Source organism: Tympanuchus pallidicinctus, unplaced genomic scaffold (assembly GCF_026119805.1).
Source record: "Tympanuchus pallidicinctus isolate F22 unplaced genomic scaffold, pur_lepc_1.0 scaffold5, whole genome shotgun sequence".
NCBI classification, from domain to species: domain Eukaryota; kingdom Metazoa; phylum Chordata; class Aves; order Galliformes; family Phasianidae; genus Tympanuchus; species Tympanuchus pallidicinctus.
This window is the reverse complement of record NW_026294769.1, coordinates 43,720,982-43,739,925: the sequence shown is the minus strand read 5'-3', so window position 1 is coordinate 43,739,925 and position 18,944 is coordinate 43,720,982. Positions and strand designations below refer to the sequence as shown.

Below are 18,944 nucleotides of genomic sequence, written 5' to 3'. Positions count from 1 at the left end.
ACTTGTTCTCATCACATATGTACCAGCTATGTACTGATTAATTCCATTAACACCACGTAAGAGTAAGGAAGCAGAATTCTTTGCAAAACATTATCCAAGTATCTCATACAGGGCTGGCAACGTAACCACAGTGCATTCACATCTAATGGAAATTCCCTGCTCACACCATTAAGTCTAAGAAGAATAAAGGCAACTTCCCTTATTTTATTTTACTGTTTTTATACAGGAAGAAGATACAAAACCTATAATGAAAGTTGCAAAATAATATACAGTATCAGCTTTTAGTTTTATACATTTGTAATCTGCACAAGTACAAAGAACTTCATTGTTCACATTCCTCAGGCTACCTTAGATTTTCCAAAATTTGACTCTATGCTTAAAGAGAAATCACATGGGCAGAAATAGAGGGTCACCTCTAACATAGCAAAAGATATTATCGAACAGCAATACTTTCTGGGGATGTTCCGTCCTTATTCTCTTGTGTTTTTCTAAGCTAGCAGGACCTGGAATGGGCAAAGATGGCTTAAAAGAGCTCCCAAAGCTTCCAGCAGAACACCCCGACCATGAGGCTGGCAGCTACAGGTTGGCCAGATCTTCATCAACCAATTTTTGAGACCTGAGAGATCTCCAGCATGAACATGCCATACCAGCCATTTTCCCCTTGGAATCAGAGCTAGTCCCCACGCGAGCTTTGATGAAGTCAAAGGTCACTTGCACGTGTCAGGAAGGGACAAACAGGTTTTGGATCTGGGACACCAGCAGCTATTGTGCTATTGTGCCCAGTAACCAAAGAGAAAGAAAAGTTTGTCACTTCTATCAGGGATCACAACAGTGGATAAGATCTTGCACAGGAATGCTGATATTTGATATCAGCTTTACAATATGCTGATATTTTGATATCAGTGGTCTTGCCGGATGAGACTGGACATGTTATTCCATCTGTAAAACGGGGTAATAGTACTGCTCTTTTCTTAAAGTACTTTAGACACACATGCACGCATCAAAAACAGATAACAAGACATTATTTTACTAGAAGATGTATCAGTAAAGTTTGGGATTTGGCAAACAGAAATAACAAATCACAGCAAATAGAAATAAGATTTTCAAGATTATCATTACTGTTACCAGCAAATACTGTGGAAAGAAGAATTTTGAATTGTCTGCCTTGTTAGATGAAAGATCAGAAGGGATCTGAGAGCTGCTTTCCCTTGGCAGAGATGCAGTGCTCATTACATGACACTTCCAAGATCCATTACAACAACAACAGAAGTTGACATTACCTGACTATGTATCAGTGAAGACAGAAAAGATAAAAATAAAATAAAATTGAAGTTTTTTAGTGGGAAACAATGAAACCTTTCATTTCTTCTGAACATTCTTAGTTACAAAATGAACTTCAATTCTCATTTTCTGGTATATGAGAAAATTTGATCACACAAACACACTCATCCCTCCAAACAGGGGAAGAAGAGTATTGTAAAATAAATAAATAAATAAATAAAATTATTACAATCACAGATTTTTTTTTCATGGAAAATTTCTAGCTTGAAAATCTATCAACTTTAGCCACTTTAATCCTTGTATTTTTAAGTTGGATTTCCAGTTCTGGGTGGAGAACTAGCTCAAGCAATGGGATTAGTGCACTGATATTTTTTTCCACCACTGAACATACAGATCCTTCTCATCAGTCTGGCATTTCCTGAGAAAAACTCATCTTAGTGAGACATGCATCTGAGATAGACAGTAGGGCTATTCTTTCACAGATTCTTTTATTTCCACTGCCTACACACTAAAGTTATCTTTAAGGCAGCTAAGGTTTGCAGAGGAGAATCCCACTCAAAATTTACAAGATACTTTAACTTCTCTTTTTATACAAGGACTAATCCTTTAAAAGCCATTAATATAAGACAGGAAGTTCTTATGCTCTGAATAAGTCTAGCTAACATGCACAATAGTACTAGACAGTCGTTCAGCAACATTGGATATTTTCCCACTGCAGTTCAGCTTTTTATTTCAGAAAATATGTCCATTCAGCAATAACTAACTAATCATTCCAGTGTATAAAAAAAAAAAAAAAAGAACAATTAAACCAAGGAAATATTATGCACTGTCAGTGCAGCAGGAAAAATACCCTGGAATCATAAAGATAAGATATAGTTGATATTAATAGTCCGGAAATATGCAACTCAGAAACTGTAAGGCTAATAAATCTGCAGCACATTATGCAGGCAAAACCCTACCAATCTCTGAAAATTTTGGGGCATGAGCGTTTCATTACAATTTCCACAATAATCCTGAAATTTTCTCATCAATACTTCTCAAAGTTGAGTAGTCTTTCCTGCAACTTGTCTCAGTATTATGTTTCAAGTTCTTTTCAAAACACTAACATTAGGTATACTGACACCACTTCAATGTAAAACACGATCTTGTCTTCATGTTGTAATAGCTCCTAACCATACTCAAAACATTAAATTGAAAATCTTACTTCTGACAAACTGCTTCTTTGAGCAGTGACAGTGACAACATCTCCACTCATTTGCACAGAGAGCCCTGAAGCAGCGCTGAGGGTCCTCCCCATTTGGCTCTTTGACGTCAAAGATCTACTTCTATGCAAACTGATGATGCTTTCCTTATTTCCTTGACTGCCAGGAGTGAGCGGCCGTGACAGCAAGCTGTTTGGGGTCACAGGTCTGCTCCCCGGCGTTGATGGAGTCGATGGCCTGTTGGTTTGCACGCCAGCTGTCGGAGGCCTGCTGTTTGTAACACCTGAGGCCTGTGCTCGGCTATTAGTGGGCAGTGGTGGCGATTTGTTTCCTTGGAGCTGAATGTTTTTTCCCATTTGAGTTGGCCTCGGATTTTGGCCCTGTGTAGCTTGAAGATTGCCTTGAGGATCAGATGTACCTAAACTGTGATGCTGGATGCTAGGGCTTCTTGAGAGCCTTGCTTCTTCCCACAGCGCTAGGTCCTTTTCAATATCTGAGCACACAAACACATAAACAAACAAAAACCTCACTTTCAGTTCTCTCAGGTTTAAGCTTCTTATTGATTTTCCTCGCTATACGTGACACCTTGTAGCTCTGCAGAGAAAATCTATTCATCCTTAAAATACAAGGCACCAGAATTAATGGTTTGATAATTATGTCCTTAGAATCTATTCACAGTTGATTTACTGCAAGCACATCTATCCCACAGAAATGCATTATTACCATTTAACTGAACCATCTAGCTATGAATTTCCCTACAACCTATGAAAACCTCTCTCATTTAATCAAACCTCACTGTGGCTTTTGCACCGTTTCTCATTAGCAACAAACTAAGATGAGGCTGTGAGCTAAATCTGCAATCCTCATCTGCACTGATGGGCAATCCAAAAGTGGAGCAAGATGAGACTTAATGTTTCTGACCTCCCTGTATATTGCCCAAACTGAACTCTGGGGTCAACAACTCCTGGCCTCTGGCACATCTGGGTCTGTAATGCTGCCTGGATCTGAATTTTGTGCTCTGGTTTGTCTTCAGTGCTACAGCAATTGAAGGGGTCACCAAGGTCTAGAATTTCAAGAAGAAAGGTGGTCATCATTTGGTGTTCCAGTTTCTACGCCCTTTAGGGCTGTATGAAATAAGACCCTATTTAAAAACAGAACAGTTTAGTGGTAGTGAGGAAACTGTCTTCTGAATTCATTTAATTCATCTTAATGATTCTGATGAATTAAATCAGATACATTCGGCCAAGTTAGATGAGGATTGCTGGAATTCAGGTTAGCATAGCTACTATACTGAAAGATCCTTGAAAGTAAAAATGTAAAGAAGCTTGACAGGCAGTTCAAGTTCATTTCATCTCACACAACTGTTCTGAATTTTTACTTTCTACTGTAACTTGGTTTTGATAAGTAATGATATTTTCCATTAAATTCTACAAACCAGAAGCCGCAAATCAGCAAGGTTCTACTGACTTAATTATGTATTAAGTGAACTTATATAAAATGAGCATTTTCATTTTTGTTTCTCTAATAATAACTTCAGACCCTTAAAGTTCTAAAATAAAAACACTCTAAACTGCTTATTAAAAAAATAAGATTTTCTTGCACTTCTATCTACCAGTAGCTATAAAAACAATGCTTTATGTAAAACAATTAAAGATATGCCACCTTTAACATTAATATCTTTTAAAACAGGAAAATAAGGTTTATGTTACTCCTCTAATACAAGACATTTCTCACATGTAAAATATTGTTATTAAAAAAAGTTGTCAAAATTGAGTCTTTCAACTCTTTAAAGACGCTAGCAAGTTTTTAAATGTAGTTATTCTTCCCAGCACACAGTTCAGAATATTTCTAATTGCCATCTTAATCTCACAATAATCTTACTAAAAATTAACCTCTTAAAATTATTTCCATTTTGAAATAATTATTTCTTGAAGTACTCTTCCATTATGCTTTAAAAAAAAAATCAATACATATCAGTTTGGAATTTGTAAGATGCCTGACTGAAATCCAGAGGCCAATAAATGACAATGTGGGTTATGTGAACCAAATAAAGAATACTTTCCTTTAAAGACTCAATTTAGTTTGTGTCTTCGCAGAATTCCAGATCTCTAACTTCCCCAAGTTGATTCAGTATGCTAAGAAATTATTTGAAACTTTTAAGGATTTAATAAAAGCTAACTAAACATTATATTCTTGCTCACGTTTTCTTCATTTCATATAGTAGACAAGAGTGTGTATTTAGCATACTTTTTTTTTTTTTGCTTCAACATCAGCTTTTTAATTAGAAGGGAAAGAAAAATATCACAAATCTCCAGTCTTATGTTATTATCTGATATTCAGTAAATACTAGAATTCATTTATGGCAGAACTTTTTAAAATCCCTTGTCAATGTCATTTAAAGGAAATAAAAATGCAGGCATCAGAAAAACACAAAAGCATTTTACTTGCTTATCAGAAATGCCAGAATATCATTCATAATGCAACTTCAAACTGTTTATGCACCTAGAAGTTCTACTTTTGATAAATCAGATTCCAGAAGTATGCAGTGACCACAGAATAAATATAACAAGCCAAATGGGCAAGTCACTGCAATTAAATACAAAAATAAATAAGTAAATAAATAAATTCCACTTGTGTACGATATAAAGCAGCCACAGTAACGTAAGAGACTGGATTTTTGACAAAAGTATCACTGGACCACATTTAAGGAAGGAAAGGAAAACTGCTTCAAAATCTGATTTTGTAAAAATGCTGTTTTCAAATAAGGCACTGAAGAACTTGCTGACATTTGGTGCTTATCATAGGCATCCACTTGTGCCAGTGTTTAAAGTGAATTTTCTACAGCATGTAGTCCATAAGAGAAAGGCAGGACTATGTCTTATCATTACATGAGCCCAAGTCTCAGAAAACATCTAAATGACTGCATAGTACAGGATAGGATTAATAGGTTCCACTGTACTCAGTGAAAGAAAGATGATTTGCTGATATCTTTTTTTTTTTTTTTTTTTTTTAATCTATCAGAAAAATAAGGCTAAGCAAAATACTGCTTCATTATCTGAGATCCTCTGAGCTGATTCCTCATGGAAGTTATGTTATGCTTGCAACTGTGAGGGACAATTGTCTCAAGCAGCACTGGTATAAGAGGAAGTTAACTGGTTAATTAATTAACAAGAATAGGAGAGTCCAATGTCTAATAACAGTCATACTCTTGTGAATTTCTCAGCCAAACAAAAATTACTGGATGGTAAAATGCCTGAACCCCCCATACAGTGCTACTGAAGTAACAGGCCCAAAGCCAAATGACACCAGCATTGATGTGAAAGACTTTGCACATCATACCACAGCAGACAGTGTCAGAGAATAAAAGAATCCACATAGTTAACCAATTAAGTATTTAAAATTCTATCTTCCATTCAACATGGTAGTTATTATTGTCAACTATGTCTATGGATACAGGGATCTGCATGTTTCAGAGTACGCTGCTTACAAGGGCGACTTGTACAGCCATGGAAATGCTACCAGTTCAGACACAAATCAAAGCATTGACAACTTGGCCAGATCCCTTGTAAGTGACACCTGCCACAACACACAGGGACTGGTTTTAGTTCTTGCCCTACTCTAAGCAAAAGCTTTTTCTGTTTCTCACTGTGCTCACAGCCATGTCTTCTACTTGACTTTGTCTACAACAGCTCCTAGACAGAAGTAAAAAAGCTGCATCTGTCTTTCTAAAGAAAATACCGCTCCCAAGCCTTCCAGGCCAACTTCACAGGTAGGACAGATGTCCAAAATCTTTTCGAAAATGACCGAAAGTGCTAAGTTCTCTGCCTTGTTCTGTGACAGACTTGAAAGAAGGGCCAGAAAAATTTCATTTCTCTCTCCACCTTACCTTGCCAGTCTTAATATTCTAGTTCTACCAGTACCATACCATACAACTAAACCTTAGATAATAAATATTCATTACAAAGAACAACTAACAAACACAAACAATAACTGTTTCTTTGCAATGAAGGAAATGTGAAGTTTTATCTATTTTCATCAGCATCTGAAATAGATTATCACTTTTCCTTTGTCTAAAATATATTGGCATAGATGTGTGAGGACTGCTATGTGTTTCATCGTCTCTTGCTAGCATACATACCAGCCAGGTGCTTTTCCATGGTCTGAAGTTCTTTTGCTGCTAAGGAGTCCTTTAAGAGTTTCTGTCTTGGGGAACCACCAGATCTGACACCCATGGCATCCATAGTCCAAACCGGCTGAGACTTACACAGATAAAAATAAAATGGAATAGTTTTTAATACACTTTCAAATTTACATGTGAAACAATAAAAAATAAGTGGAGAGGGGGGAGTGATGCACTGTACTCATTTAGAATAGGGAATCTGGTAGAGTTTTGTACAGAATTAGTATATAATATTTAGCTGCAAAAAATTAAAATTTATAATTTCTTACATGCTAAATAACATAAACAGTAAGCATTAACAAAAATCAACAATTCTAGAGTAACTTACATGTATATTGACACACAAGCTCTTATTCCATACTGAGAAAACTTAATAGGACAAATTCTTCAATGATTTACATTCTAAGCAAGTTACATAATGGGGGTTGCAGTTTAATTTGCCACATATGGCACAGTATCTCTGCAAAGCAGCACTTCTGGGAACATCACAGAATTTCATCATCAAAACTGCCAGTGCCATTTTGTCACAAAGTATTCCTTTCAGGAACAGCAACTAAATCATCATGGCAACACAGAAGCTTAGAAGGGATGCTGGGATGACTTACCCAATCATTTCAATACTGAACGCTGTGATACCCAGTTAGCTGCATTTTCTGGAACCCATTCAATAAAATTTCAATTTAAAAAAAAAATAATAAATAAATTTTTTTAAAAGGTTTTAAAATATTTTAAAAATTTTTTAAAATTTTATTTTTAATTTTTTTAAAGTTTTAAAATATGATACTATAAGGTAAATTCAATAAGTTTTTATATGCTTACTTAAAATACACTAGAAGTGTATGATAGAATGCTTACTTGGTCATAAAAAACAACAAATACATTAATCAAAGCATTCTTAACAGCTTGTCTGAAATAAATTTTACTTTATTTCCACACCAAAATATTTCATCTGAAGTATACGAGGTTTTGCTGCTTTCCCTGGTTTCCTGAAGAAACAAAGTTTATGCACAAGTCCCATCATTGTTTACCTCTTACTGATTTTTGAATCTTTCAGTAAACATCAAGCAAATCTAGAGAGGGGCCAGGGTTTCAAAGACATTGAGTTGATGTAATTGCAGGGAGAAGAATAATTGAGGAGAGGACATAAACACTGTCTTGTATTTAACTGACTGCTGTGAAACGTACATTTAAAATTTGTTAACATAGATTCCTATGTATAAAACAACAGCTATACTGTAAAGTTCCATATTCTTACATTAAAAGAAACCCTTATTCATATTTACCAGAATATGAAATAGTTCACAGCTGCAGGCAATCCTACTGTTAGTAACACACAGTGTTTTTAGATCACAGTAGGCATTTTGTAATTTGCCCATTGCTTTTTACTGTAGTACTGCTCTGGTTAGAGGCACACATATTTCATTCCAGGCAAATACACAGGAAGAGACAAACAAAATGTAAATTAGTCAGAAATGGAAATTATCCTGCAAATGCATTTATTTCAGACATGTCACTAGGCTTGATTCACCTATTTTCCCATGAGATTTTTGAGAATTTTCCACTTCATTCATATTTGAGAATTCTCCATCCAAATGATAATATGTCTTCTCAAGGTCACTAAGGAATATTCACCCTTATTAAACTACTCACATTTTTACATGCTTGTATCTAATAGATTTTAGTTACTCCGTATCTGTTTCTAGATAGAAGAGTAATTTGTTCTATGAGCAGTTTCTCTGAAACAAAAGAAACTAAATAAGAAATGGGAATGGGAGTAGAGCCTGTAAAAAATCCTAATGTTCTGGTTTTTAATCTGTTTTACACATACTCTTAACCTTCAGATTTTTATGGGGGAAACAGGCATTTTTATTTAAGTTTAATGGAGAACTCTTTATTAAGGGAGGAAAAATATAGCAGCCCTTCAACAATGACTAGAGAGAAAAATTCCCCAAGTCTAACAGGATGAATTCTTTTTGAGTATCAAGCACAAACATAACTCTGATGAAGTACAGAATAAAAGCTAGTCAGTTGTTTGTGGTAATAACTGAAGAGCAAACTTTTCATCTGGTGTTCTCAGTTCTATTCAAGTTTATTGTAAACAAATTATTATGAGTTTTCACTAATTTTCTAGCTTCCAAAAACAAGCACTTGCAAATGTTAGCCTTCTGAGACTTTCTCAGCCTCCATCTCCTTTTTTTTTCTGAAGATAAAATAATCTTTCTCTTCTACAAACCTCTAATGTTTCTTCTTGCATTCTACCTTTTCCTCTGTGATACTTTTTTTATATGCATACAACTAAGGTGAATGAGTGAATGCAACTCAGCCTACTATCTGTAACAGAAACTCAAACAGAGAAAAATGATTCTTTAATGTGAGCACCATGACAGTGCTTGAGATGTTTATTCAAAAATATGAGTAACATTTAAATGTAAATTGCAATTAGAAGGCTCAAAATCACAAAGATTATGAAACATCAGCAATACTTTTGCAGGCTTCAACTCAGATTATTAACACAGATAGGAATGGCTGTACATAAGCAGATACAGGCACACCAAGTTGTGTACACACATGCACTCTGTAAATGCTTATGGCTGCCTTCATCCTGTTAACATACAGTTACGAAGAATACAGAATTTGTGTTCAGTTCTGTGCACAACACAGATGTACACAGTCTTTTGGAGAGTAAGTTAATGTTGGATATGATTTTAAAGCAATACATTCATATCTATCTTCCAGATGCACCATTTCAACACTGTGAAATTAGTGAGACAACTTTGGACAACTTTTTTCCAAAAATTTTGTAACATTTTATTTGCATTTTTCTGTACCATGTACTATCAGAAGCCTTTGGCATTTTGTGAGACAACAGCACTGTGAAGAGACCAGAATAATAGTTCAATAATAGCCATGAAAGATGAGATATTTAATAGCAGCCATTTAATTACAGATTATGTGCTTATAATACTCTTACAATTAAACACTTGATAGAAAGAAAAAATGATCTGAAACTATTAGAATAAAAAAGTTATCTGTTTATTATGATATTAAAACTGCTGTATTGCTATTATTTTTTTGCTCCTTCACTGAAACTAGATGTTCCAAGACCATAAGCAACAACACTGCCCTGAGTGCAAGAGTGATATGACCTGTAGAGGCATGTCCAGAAGAGGACCACAAAAATGATCCAAGGGATGGAACACCTCCCCCTACAAGGACAGGATGAAAGAACTACAGCTGTTCAACCTAGAGAAGAGAAGGTTCTCAGAGTAGACCTGAGAATAGCCTTTCAGTATCTAAAGAGGGCTATAAGAGAGAAGGGGACAGACTCTTTAGCAGGGTCTGTTGCGACAGGACAAGGGGACATGGTTCTGAACTAAAAGAAGGGAGATTTAGATTGGATATAAGGAAGAAGTTATTTACAATAAAAGTGGTGAGGCACTGGAACAGGTTGCCCGGAGAGGTGATGGATGACCTATGCTAGGAGACACTCAAGGTCAGGCTGCACAGGACTCTGAAAAACCTGATGTAGCTGTAGGTGTCCCTGTTCATTGCAGGGGAGTTGGACTACATGACCAACTCAAACAATTCTATGATTTCAATCTTTCTGAAGGCAGACTCAGGAAATGGCTTTTGGTTTTTTTTCTTTTTTCCCCTCTGTAAATAATACTGAACATAAAAATTCTCTCTTAACATGTTAAGGCTATGAATTCATTTAAGTGAATAACATATAAATAAAGAAAGGGTTCCTTAGCATATTCAACAACATATGCAATAATCTTGATCTTAAAGGATAAATACAAGCTGAAAGTAGGGGATGTTAACAGGCAGTCTTAGCAAGCACATCAGTTCAAACGCTTTAGCAAGGAAAAATGAATTCACACATCACCAGCAGAATTCACTGGTATCCCTTCTCTCCACTAGATAAGTGGCAGCAGTTCAGAAATGTCACCTAGGAGAGAGATTCAGGCTTGCAAGTTGTTTATTTGAACATTTCTATTCCATTTTTATCAAAACGTAATCTTTATCTCCTGGCCAGGTACAGCAGAGATAAAACACTAATGTCAGTTATCTCAGATGTTATTGATAATGACAGTAGACTGAAAGTAGTTGAAAAATTTAGTATGTATGTATAAAGTGCGTATATAGAAATAGTCCTTTATAATTCCTTCAGCGTATTCCAAACTGCAATTGCCCTCAATTATTCACTAAGATTTTTTAATATTAACACAAAAATTATAAATAGCCTATTCATACTAACAAGATTTTATATCTAAACAGGAACATGTTCCTGAAAGACACCCTTTAGTTTGTAGGAACAGCTCTGGGTGCTGTTCACTTCACCTTCAAACTTTGAAGGTAAGGCAAAGTCTCTGCGCTAGAAATACATTCAAACAAAGCCCTTAGGATACATTTGTCAACTGTAAAGGTCAACCAGGCATCCATTTCCTAATTGGTTTTCTTTACATAGCATCATTATTTCTTCACTAACAATATATTCATCAGCACATTCTTTACTTAGATCGCTTAGCCAAATTACTCCTAAAAAGAAAATAATTACAAAAGATAAAGCCAAAGGGAATGTCTGTCATCTCTCGTTCCCTGAACTTCTGGAAAATATCATAACTTACTGGGAAAGCCATGCTGGTACACAAACATAATTGAGGTCATAAGAATAAGGAAGTTTTCCACAATCAAATATAAGTACTTCAGTATTTGCAGCACAATGTCATTTTGACAGCATACATCATATGAAAAAACAGTGCAGATGTGAACATCTGCAGTGACATGGGCTGCCATTTCTGTGTAATCCCCCATGGACACACAGGGAGTTCTGCAGAAATGCAGCATTTCAAATTGTCTGAGGCAAAGAAGACCTCCAAATTACCTCCAACACCATCAGGAAATCAAATGATTGTTAGAAAGTAAATTAGCCCTTCCTACCTGACCATTAAAAGTTTGGAATGACGGAATGCTATTCTTCTGTTTCATTTTGGCCTACTTCAGAGTTAAACATAAGTACCCATAGGCACAACTGTGCACATTCTCTTGTCAGACATAGGGGATATCCCTACCTCACAAGGGCTTCTTCATTTTTAAAGACGAAATGACAGATAAATGATGAATCACATAATCATGTCAAAACAAAAAGGTGATCACGTATAGGTATTGAAAAGGAGGTGAAAATTCAATCCTTAGTTCCTTGCAAACTATAAACACAGGCAATGCATTTTTGATTGAACTCTTTATTCTGCATAGTTTTGTTAATAAAGTGCAATTGTCATTGGCAATTTCAGGAGATAATAGCATAGAAAAGGCAACCACACTTACTTGCTATCTAAAATCTACTATTTCTTTCTAAATGGCCTAAATGTCGTAAACAGAAACGTGATGGAAAATCCTCCCACTGCAAAAAGTATCCTTGTCAACACTTTTTTGTTTGTTTGTTATTGTTAAAACAATAAACCTCTAAGAGGTCTGATGCAATGTAAGAAACCACCTCTAAGCCCCATCTCCCCACACTTGGGCCCATTCTACATGAAATGCCATGTAACTGAAATTGTAAGCTTTTGCTTTCCATGGCAGGCAACATTTTACACTAAGCCCAGCACTAGAAAAGTGGTAGTTTGGGTTAACTTACACACAAGTTTTCTACTTACAGATTGAAAGAGGAACTAAGTGGGCACCTGAGTTTAACATGTTTCAGCTTTTCAAACTTAACTAGAATTACATTTTGTAAGCTTCAATCTTGTTTTATTTACTGTTATCTGGAACAATATTTTTCAATTTGTCACTCCAAAGACACCGAAGTTTTAGAAACAAAAAAAATAAGGCACTCAGATTTTTTTTTAATAAATTTTTTAAACTGCAGAAAAATCATTTTAAAGTCATCTTTTAAAGTATCAAATATTTTAAATTGGGAGTATTTTCAGTTCAGTACATACTTGCCATTCTGCCTACACCACTGAAGGTCTTGGAAGTGTGAACTGAAAGCTGCATGAGGTGCCTGCCAATGGGGCTGGTGGAATTCAGCCCACAAGGGGATGGGGCTCTCTGCCAACTGCACTCCAGCCATGGACTGGGGGCCCTGCAGGGATGCTGGGCAGCCATATCATGTGTCACTGGGATTGGGTATGCACCTGAGATGCTGGGTTCTCCAATATATAAAATGATGTCAGTAAAAAGAAATGAGTGGGTATGAAGTGAGAAAGAATTGTTGAGCACTTCATGCGCTCTCCAAAGCAAAACAAAACTTTAAAGAAAGAAATTAAGTCTTTGCAATTGTGCTGACAAAATGCAATGTGTAATTTGTGAAATCTGTTTCACACAGATGATGTCTAGAGCAAAGAAGTTCAAGGTATGTAATTTAAACTACTTGCTTAACAACTTTCAGGAAATATTACCTGTTTCCCAATAAGCTTGATATTATGTTCTTTTATTGCACTGTATTGTTAATTTAGCTATTTGCAATTAAAATTACACTTACAGTTCATTTTGAACTAGCTGCACAAGAGTTGCACTTATGTAATATTATTTATTATTGTTATTAGTTTTATATGTAAAAAATGTAAAGGCTAAAAATATGTAACTTTATGTGCCTGAATGTCCACACACTTTAAAAAGTGAAGTTGGATTAAAAAAAAAAAATGGTATGAGACTACAGTAATTCTGTTTGTATAGTATATAAATATTACCTTTCTAATTCATGCTACCTCAGTCACACTGCTGTATTCAACATGTATCAATACCAAAAAGTAAAAGCTTAATTTTTGCAGAAACCTCAAATCATTTCAAAAAATGAATTCCCATCAAGCAATTTCCATATACATTACAGAAAATTCTTGTGTATATTCCTTCTAGCAAAGCAACAGAGAAGTTCCAAAGGAGAAGGAAAAATGGGAAAGGATATATTTTAAGCAAAACACCGCTATAAAACAATTCATTAGCGTGTTTTTCTCAAAGTTATAAAGACCAAAAACTCAAGCCAACTTCATGCAAAAGGTGCCTTTTGCAGTTAAATGACTTCTTTTTCCCACAGTTTCACTTGTATTGGTTTGCCTTGCATGGATAATTTGCAAAGAAAAATAAACCTTTTCATGTGCACACGCAAAGCAAGATGAGTGAATGCAAAGATTCACATGAATAAAAACAATAAGCACAAGATCAAGATGGTAAAAGAAGAAACTCAAGATGAACACAAGGGCTACAGTGTCAACTGTATAGTGTACTTGCCCTACTCTTTCTTTCAGTTGCTGTAAATTTAGGTTATTCCCTGGATACTTTACTTTTCCATTGCTGTCATAATTCCATCTGACCAAACTTTTCCCTAGCATCACTTCCGTGTTTTCTTGAAGATAACTAACCAAATATTTATAAAAGTTGTTTACAGAAACAGAAGGTAAACTAGGACTCTGAGAAAGCCCCATGGCAAAAAAAATCTCAAAAAAAGCTTTGCATCTTGCCTTGCACTTTTTCTTAAATTAAATATTTGTCAGAAAAATATCCCCGCAGTAAACCAGGTTTTTTTTAGAACATTCTGAATGCTTCCTTCCACTTTGTGTCCTTGCAAAACACATGGGAAGAGTGCTGATTCCTGTAAGTACTCCAAACTGCTTTCTGGTAGCCTTACTCATTTATCCATTCAGTACACTTTGTTTGGGATTGTGCAGCACTGACAAATAGGTTCTCCACTTTTCAAATATCAATTCTTTGAGAAAAATAAAGCTTAGCAAAAGATTCTTCTGAAAAGACATTCAAATGGAAAAGGTCTGATTCCAAAAACTTCCAGACTCTCTAGAAATACAGAATGTTACAAGAAAATCACAATGTATAGAATCATAGAATCACAGAATCACAAGGTTGGAAATGACCTATGAGATCATCTAGTCCAACTATCTCCTCACCACCATGGCCACCACAAGCTACTAAAGCATATCACGCAGCACGTCATCCAGACAAGGTAAATCACAGTACACATTATATAATCATATTATAATTATATTATAATATAGTTATATATATATATAATATATATTATATATAATATTATATTATAATCATTGTATAATCAATGTAATCATAGTACACATTATATTAAGCCATGTTATAGACATAGATACTCCTTATCTCTTCTAAATATTGTCATTCAGACTACTTCAGTCTCTGTACCAAAGATCTTACATGAGAACTTCTACACAGAGCATGAAAAAAGGACCCACACAGCTCTATTCTGAAGATTTTCTGAACATTCCCTTGCATAATCATTGCTGCTTCATCCCACAATCTTTCTCAGAAGATTTACTCTCTGTAGGCTGAGGCACGTTTAAAGACGATAAGTCAAATATACGTGAGTAGAGAGAAATTTATGATAATGACCAGCTTAACTAGCAACAGACTCATACTACCCTAGTGGGATGCAGTACTGGAATTAAATATGGAACACCTTGAGCTAAAGCATGAATTCTTACAGGTAATATGCACATTTGAGTAAATGTCACAAATCAATTTGTCTGGTTTATGATAAGTGTCTGATTAACATCAAACTTATTCTTCCTCGTTGTATTTCACCCTCACCTCCTATCTCCCATAGTATCTCATAACATCTGAAAAATATGCGAACTCATGAAAACATGTTTTAGTATCAATTCTTAAGTCCCTTTACAGGCATCATTCTTAATCTTTTAAAGAATTTGTGGGAATTGGTTGCATGAATGCATTTATCTTCAGTTTTTCTACAGAGAACCTTAGCTCTGTCGCTGCTTTTGTATGTAAGGACTGTCACAGAGTAAGTCTCACTGGAAGTTATTAGGAGACCATGGAGCAGATCTCTATTCCTCGAGAGGTCTAAAATGCAACAAAAGTTTAATCATTTTATTCTTTTTTGATTAGGTACAGATACAGGCAAACACATAATGCTTGACAGCTGAATGTTACTTGGGTAACAGCCATTTCCAAGACAGAGAAGAACACAAACAGCTAATCACACTATTTACACAATAGCTTAAAGATCCAAAACACAAACTCTAAAAGCAGATGAACTAACAGTTATTGGCTTCCAGCTCCTTAGTAAATGAGACAAAGGAACTTTCCAAGAGCTCAGGAAAGGGAACCTAGTTGCCCTTGCCTTACGAAAGAGGATGTGTAGTCAAAGCAGAGGCTTCAAATATTGCAGGGCTACGGTCCTGACTTCTCTTTGCAGCACTGGCATTAACAGCAGTAACCAGTGTGGATTTCAGGGATTCTTCCCAGGCAAGTTCACTGCCTCTGGCTCTGTACTGCTGTGGGCAACTTACATCTGTGTGTAAATACAACTCTATGATTACAACCATCAGAATATCAAATTCATATGCATTTATGTGCATTAATAAGCACGCAAATACAGAATGTGTACCTGAAAATACTCAGCTGAAGGGCGCACACTTCTGCAGCAAGATTTTGCTGATTAATACAATGACCTTTTATTTTCCTTGTTATCTTTATTTTTCTATGCAATTCAATTTATTTGTTGCTCTTTGCCTATGCTACATGTCTGTGGAACTGAGAAATCAAAGCTAGTAGCTGCAACAGAAGTCCAATTCAGTAAGAAAATCATGTGTAAGATCACAAGAAACTGCTGCAAAATTTATCATAACTCTGTTCACTCTGGATATGCTAAAGAGAGATGCAAAACAGGGAAAATATGCTTTCCTTTCTTAAGATGAGAATGCAAACAAGCACTTTAATCTTTACACAAAATCTCATTTTTCTCAAGATATTTTAAAAAAAATTACAAGGTTATTCATAAGGGAATCTACTTACAGATACTGTCACTTGAGAGGCACTCTCCAATTCATCAATATCTTCCATAAGTGTTTCAATCCCAGGTACCTGAGCTGTTCCAATGAGGTAGAAAATAAATAAATTGCATTAAATAACCATTACTCACTTTGAAAATAGAATACTTATAAATTAACTGCTGAGAAGGTAAATTCAGCTACCATAAAAGCAACGCTTTCTATTTACACTTGAATGGATATTAATTTACAACTAATTTTAAGGTATAAGCTTAATACAATGAGGAACAGTGTCTCTAACATGAATAGAGTGACAAGCAAGCCTCATTTATCTGCTAGAAGTTTTATAGGTTATCTGTTATTTTTACTGCTAAAACAAAATTATTTGTCTGCACAATGGAGTAGTAGATTTTCAGGTTCCAATCGCTTTAGGCAATGTTTAAAGGCCATGCAAACAATGATTTTAGCCCATACTGTCACATTTGTTAAACAACAAGATTTGGTGAGAAATTCAGAAGGCCTCTGACACACATTTAATGACTTAAAAGACAATTTATGTACCTAGGCCAGAGAAAGCAATTTATAAGTGACATGCTGTGCAGTTTCACTGCTTCCTAGCCTTATAGGCACTTAGACACTGTTTGTAAGCTATGTAAAAAACAAGATGCCCTGATCTTCCCTGAGTTCTGCTGTTATTCAGACATTTAGCAGGGAGATCCTCATGTTTCCAGCGTGCCTGGATAAGTGAAACATCTCGGACTATACTTACTATAAAAACAACTGCACTGAAGCACAGCAACTACGGTTACCACGTTCACTGCAAATGCAAATGAAAGTGGGGAAAAAAGAGATGATGATGCAGTGTGGAGAACTGTTCAGAGAACTGATCAAGAACTGGGAAATGATGCCACATTTTTGCCATTGCCATGCCTGGTTCACATCCCCTATATTTTTATCCTTATTAATTTTTCATCCTTGTCATGCAGTTCCAACTGGAATAGCATTACATATGTTTGATAGAACCCTATTTCTGTTGAACTTCTCAAATTTCAAACTTTTTTCATCCAAATGCCTGTTTCCAACTTTCTACTTTACTAGCACTTTAATGCAAAGCAAACTCTGGAATTTACATATCCTACTATTTTCAAACATATCAGGTTGAAACTGGAGCTGCCTTACTACAAATAATAGAAACTCGTGGCTCCTGTTTGATACGGAATTAAGCACTGATGTGAAAATTACTTAACAAAATTTATTTAGCAAACTAATTATTACATATCATAGCACAATCTGTAGATCTAATATAATAAGAAATAGCACATGCATACTGTGGCATAGCACTGCATAAACTACCATTCCCAGTCCTAATATGTTGTTCCAGGAAAAGCCACAAAAAAAAGCCAAGTCTTTGCTCACACCTCAGAAATAGGTGGTATTGCATACTGCTCATGCAACAAACAGCTTTTTCTTTTTCAGATTAATTGGGCAGTTTAAAAAGTTTAAAGATCAATGCTTTTCATTCACCTAACATTCAGAGCTCACTCTCTCATTAGGTATTTTAAGCCTTCTACAAGAATGCACTCACTGCAAAGATCTTTGCAATAATTTCATTTTTTTCCTGCCTTGTACAGTGGCTCTTACTCGAAGTGTATACAGCACTTGCCAGCAAAAAGGACTGAAACCAGCAAAACAAGATCCCACTGCACTTAGAGGCACCCAGAATTAAATGAAGACATGCTTTTAGTGATACCATTTCTCCATATCCAAGTTCAAAAAACCACACATCAGTACATGACCTGTACAGTTCCCCCCACCATGAAAGCAGCATGGAGACTGTCAGGCACAGATTTGTACTGGATCAGTCCAATTGCAGTATCTATCTGTACAGAACAAGAAGATTTATAGGAAGACTGAACCATGAGACAAACTCAGGAGGCTTGGCATCTACAGGGGAAGTTTACAGTGCACTGATCAAAATCAGGAACATAACTATTAAATTCTTCCCTGAGTTATTTCCTGTGAGATGGTCCAATGGGAAAGAGAAACAGTTTTGATGGGTATCACTTGGAACAGTGAAACAGCAGTGTTAGAGCATCTTGTGCCTTCTGATCTCAAGACCTGATTCCCCTCTCATTTTTATTGCTTAGATCAAAGATAACTCTGCTCAATTCAGTAGGATTGCACCAGAGGGAAATCAGTGCAGTGGTTAATTAGAGCCAGATAGAGATTGTCGGTGGAGTCAGTATTGTGCCTGATGCTGCAGATGATCTTTTTACATAGGCTATTCCATTGACTTTATGAGATGGAATTGCTTTAGTAAGCTTATTTATAAAGGGCTGTTAGATCAGATGTGCAGCCAATTACTTCTGAACCTGGCTCATCTGAAATCCACAAGAGAGATGCTCCAGATCGAACAACTTAACAATTTCTCACTAACCCAGAAAGAAATCATTAAGGAAAGCTGTCTCAACTTCGCTGTACATTAGCACCTTGCTTGCACACTCCTGAAGG

At 35.7% G+C, this 18,944-nt stretch overlaps 1 protein-coding gene across 3 annotated transcripts in view; it reads right to left on the bottom strand.

Moving 5' to 3' along the window:
• CUNH8orf34 (chromosome unknown C8orf34 homolog) overlaps nucleotides 1-18,944 on the bottom strand; it is a 160,370-nt gene that overhangs the window by 14,674 nt on the left and 126,752 nt on the right. For 2 of the 3 annotated variants that reach the window (XM_052704903.1, XM_052704904.1), the window contains exons 10-12: nucleotides 16,459-16,532; nucleotides 6,622-6,742; nucleotides 2,486-2,976 (exon numbers count right to left, since the gene is read on the bottom strand). In XM_052704903.1, the coding sequence (XP_052560863.1) occupies nucleotides 2,486-2,976; nucleotides 6,622-6,742; nucleotides 16,459-16,532 (686 nt within the window). The remainder of the gene's footprint in view (nucleotides 1-2,485; nucleotides 2,977-6,621; nucleotides 6,743-16,458; nucleotides 16,533-18,944) is intronic. The other variant, XM_052704905.1, reaches the window with a different exon arrangement.